The 1,554-nt window shown below is 69.4% G+C and overlaps 1 protein-coding gene across 1 annotated transcript in view; it reads right to left on the bottom strand.

Moving 5' to 3' along the window:
* Nucleotides 1-1,554, bottom strand: part of MEN1 (menin 1) — a gene marked incomplete at both ends in the record, with an annotated part of 3,367 nt that continues 1,813 nt past the window's right edge. Inside the window, 6 exons of the mRNA XM_014524444.1 lie at nucleotides 1-123; nucleotides 383-553; nucleotides 644-782; nucleotides 1,000-1,085; nucleotides 1,286-1,336; nucleotides 1,450-1,537. Coding sequence (XP_014379930.1) covers nucleotides 1-123; nucleotides 383-553; nucleotides 644-782; nucleotides 1,000-1,085; nucleotides 1,286-1,336; nucleotides 1,450-1,537 — 658 coding nt within the window. The remainder of the gene's footprint in view (nucleotides 124-382; nucleotides 554-643; nucleotides 783-999; nucleotides 1,086-1,285; nucleotides 1,337-1,449; nucleotides 1,538-1,554) is intronic.

The following is a 1,554-nucleotide window of genomic DNA, read 5'->3' as shown; positions in this document are numbered from 1 at the left end:
CTCCTCGGGCTTGGACTCGCGCCGCGGCCCCCGGCGCCGGCCCTCGCGGGGGTCCTCGGCCCCTGGCTCCTCATCCTCATGCGCCTCCGCCTCCCGCGCCACCAGCGTCACCTCCTGCCGCACCTGGGGACCACACCATGAGCTGGCGAGGGGGGGGCCTCACTCCTGCCCCGCAGGCCCCAGCACATGGTACCACTCACCCCGATCTGTGGCGCCGCCCCCCTCCCCCCCACCATGCCCATCCCACAGCCCCCTGGCACCCCTCACTCCCAACCCACAGCCCCTCTGGTGCCCCTCGCTCCCACCCTGCAGTGCCCTGGCAGCCCCAGTGCCCTTCGTTGCCAACCCACAGCGCCCCTCACTCCCGACCCGTGCCCCGCACCTGCCCATCGAAGCGGCCCAGCGACTGCACGAGGAAGGTGGCCCAGCCCACGTGCAGCACGGGCGTGGGGCTGCCCTCCTCCCACTTGCAGATGCCGTCGTAGAAGCGCAGCAGGTGGGCGAAGCACTCGGGATCCTGCAGGGCCGAGCCCCCGCCCTGCGCCGGCGACCCCTGGGGGGATGGGGAGGGGGTGACTGCCAGGGCCTGGCACAACAGGGGTTAACCCAGGACACCCCCCCACACACCCCTGCCGGCACTCACCTCGGGGCGCTCCCCAGGCCCCCTGTCCTCGGGGGGCTCGGCCAGGCTGGCCACCTCCTTCAGCAGGTTGGGGATGACGTCGTTGGCGATGTCGAAGAACTCCTTGTAGATCTCCTCGTCCTCCCGGCAGTAGTTGTAGCTGGGGGAAGGGGGGGGCAAGGTGGGGGTCAGGCCTGGCCCCTTCCCCAGCCGTGATCCCCCAGGATCAGGTCCTTACTCACCGAGACCCCCCCACCCCCCATATCAGACTTGGAATCAAGTCAGGTCCCCTCCCCCTGCTGCAGTCAGGACCCCCCCAAGATCGGGCCTGGACTGTGTCCCTTGGCCCCGGGCAGGGTATGCGGGGGGGCCCTCACTCCTGAATGACGGTGGCGGTGTCGGCCCAGGCCTGCAAGGCCTCCTTGACGTTCTTGTTGCGGCAGTGGTAGCCGGCCAGGTACATGTAGGGGTAGATGTGGTCGTTGCTGTAGTGCTGCCGCGCAGAGCTGATGCCCTGGGGGGGCAAACAAGGGAGAGGAAGAAGTGCCCCGTGCCAGGGGCCCCTCACTCCCGACCCACAGCTCCCAACCCAACCCATGCCCCTCGCTCCCGACCCGCAGCCCCCACCTTGTGATAGAGGGTGAGGGGGTCTGGCCCGCCCATGTAGGGGTAGATGTGGTCGTTGCTGTAGTGCTGCCGCGCAGAGCTGATGCCCTGGGGGGGCAAACAAGGGAGAGGAAGAAGTGCCCCGTGCCAGGGGCCCCTCACTCCCGACCCACAGCTCCCAACCCAACCCATGCCCCTCGCTCCCGACCCGCAGCCCCCACCTTGTGATAGAGGGTGAGGGGGTCTGGCCCGCCGGGCGTGGGTTCCAGCTCTTCCAAATCAGCCAAGTTGCCCAGTGCCATGGGGTACCTGTGGGGGGGGGGCAT

This window comes from Alligator sinensis, unplaced genomic scaffold, assembly GCF_000455745.1.
Source record: "Alligator sinensis unplaced genomic scaffold, ASM45574v1 scaffold1302_1, whole genome shotgun sequence".
NCBI classification, from domain to species: Eukaryota; Metazoa; Chordata; order Crocodylia; family Alligatoridae; genus Alligator; species Alligator sinensis.
The sequence above is the reverse complement of the archived record's forward strand: the minus strand, read 5'-3'. Positions and strand labels throughout refer to the sequence as shown.